Source organism: Nannospalax galili, unplaced genomic scaffold (assembly GCF_000622305.1).
Source record: "Nannospalax galili isolate Female #2095 unplaced genomic scaffold, S.galili_v1.0 scaffold648, whole genome shotgun sequence".
In the NCBI taxonomy this organism is placed as follows: Eukaryota; Metazoa; Chordata; class Mammalia; order Rodentia; family Spalacidae; genus Nannospalax; species Nannospalax galili.
Genome location: NW_008360311.1, coordinates 4,762,228 through 4,764,385, shown reverse-complemented (window position 1 = coordinate 4,764,385; position 2,158 = coordinate 4,762,228). Strand labels below are relative to the sequence as shown.

Genomic DNA, 2,158 nt, shown 5'->3' with positions numbered 1-2,158 from the left:
ATATACCCTCATGGAAACACAGGTGTGGACAAGCATGTGATTCTCTGTACACAGCTAGGTACAGAATTGCTAAGTCCAGACAAGGGTCTTTCCAGTTCTAATAACCAACCAATGCTGGCACTCTCTCCCATCCCTGAATAGTTTCAAGAACAAGGAGAGCAGCAGCCATCACTGTGGGACATTCACATCAAGTAGAGGGAGTCCTCATTTAGGTGCATTCAGGAGTCTCAGGATGATGTCACAGAGTCCACTGTGAGGTCACACCTGAACTGTGGGGTATGGAAATTCAGAGAGCCTCTCTCAGGTAGAATGGTTCTTTATTTAAACTGCAGTGAGACAGCTGGAATAGGCTCTTTGGATACACCTTGGGACCTGGGCCCCACTGCAGCCTCTGGCTCTGGGTTCTACTTTAATGAGCCTCAAAGGTCACTGACTCTGTAACCTCCGATGTCACAGAACCAATGATGTCCAGGTCCTGGCCATTTGGTCCCGTATCTATAACGGCCTCCATGTCGGTTCTCTCCAGTTTCTTGGCCATGATGTCCACATTGCACCCTTGCTGTGAGGCCAGGCCTCTGGCAGCCAGGTTGACTCTGATGTTCCTGAGGAATGAGCTGATCCTGCTGAGCCTCTTATTTGTTGAAGCAGAGCTGGTGTTGGAGAAGTTCCGTCTGGACTTGTGGGAGTTCCGCAGCTCCTTTGTGATGGGGACGTGGCTGATGCCTTTGTGGCCACTGCCATGCTTGGTGTCTTTGTGGCTGCCTTTCTCCTTAGCATCTTGGGCGGCTCTGTGGCTGGGTGATTTTCGATCTGCCTTATCTGCTGCTGCCTTGCGCAGACCTTCTGCTTTGGGGTTATGGGAACTCCTGCCAGCAGCTCTCTCTTTTTCTCTCCGCTCCTTTCTCTCCCTCTTGTCCTTATGGGCCCCGGCACTGGCCTCAGAGGCCCTCTGCTTCCCATTCTGTCCATCTGAATGGCTTTCACTTGGCAAGGTCAAGGTGAGAGCTAATGCTGCTGGATCATTTGCTGCTTTTCTGACAGACCTGCTTGTAGCTTCTGCTCTTGCAGCCACCACACTTCTGCTGTCTTTTTGGGAGAGGCTGGTCGACGCACTGGAAATGTACTCCAAGGATTTGCTCATTGCACCTGCCAAGGCGGCCTGAATGCTTCTGGGGGACGTCTTGCCAGCACTTGCAATGGTCACTTGGCTTTTGCTTCCTTTTGCACCCATGGCAACCCCTCCTGCAGTGTTTATCTGTCCAGAGCCTAGAGACCTGGGTGCCACCAAGCTCAGAGTGCCTGCTTTGCTCCCTGCCCCTGTCACCACTCTTGTCCCTGTTGGCAACTCTTTGGCAAGGTCTTTAGGTCTGGTTTTGGTGATGGATCCACTGGGCATGATATTGGATTTCTGGGAATCATGATGGCTTCCCTCCCCACCAACAAAAGCAGCAGAGGTGACCCCACTCACATCTGTGACCAGATGGAGGCTCCTGATGCTGACCTGGTCTGGGTCTCCCTTTCCTTGGGCATCTGCAGCTGCCAGACTAGTCTTGGTCTCTTCATCCAACATGGGCATGTACATCATGTCCTCCGCTGGGATGGCATAGGTACTGCTGTTACTGTCCACAGGTGGTCTCAGGAGGTAAATCAGTTTTTCCCAATAGGTAAAGAGGTTGTCCTGGGCTTCCTGAGGCGGGCACAGCTGCAGGTAACAAGAACGGCCAGTGGCAAACTTCAGGCGCAGCTGTTGTTTCTCACAGTTGTGAACAGAGATCCTCATGAACTTCAAGGGAAGGAGCCTCGTCAGCTCCAAGGTCTTTGCAGCCTTGCGGTTTCTGCCCTTGGTGGCCTGGCCACATCCAGCAATGTTCTCGCAGCCTGGGACTGGTCGGGCCAGTAACATGACATCAGGGAGTGGAAGAACGGGGCTGGTGCACGCGATGCCCAAGGTCACCATTCGGACCCGATTGTGCACGTCGATCACTTCCCCCCGTTTGGTGATCTGGATGAAGTCACTCTCAAATATCGGTGCATACTTGAATATATCATATTCTCCTTTGTAGAGTTGCCGCTGTAACCTCCCCATAGCTGTGTTGAACATGCCGACTCTGGAGCTGCCCTGAGCTGTGAAATATGGTAACAGAGACTCCATCTTCAT

The 2,158-nt window shown here is 52.4% G+C and overlaps 1 protein-coding gene across 1 annotated transcript; it reads right to left on the bottom strand.

Annotated features, from left to right (window-relative positions):
* Window positions 1-409: 409 nt before the first annotated feature.
* On the bottom strand, window positions 410-2,158 carry Fam71a (family with sequence similarity 71 member A). Its single transcript, XM_008824830.1, has one exon. It carries the CDS (start codon window positions 2,156-2,158, stop codon window positions 410-412), a length of 1,749 nt encoding a protein of 582 aa, XP_008823052.1.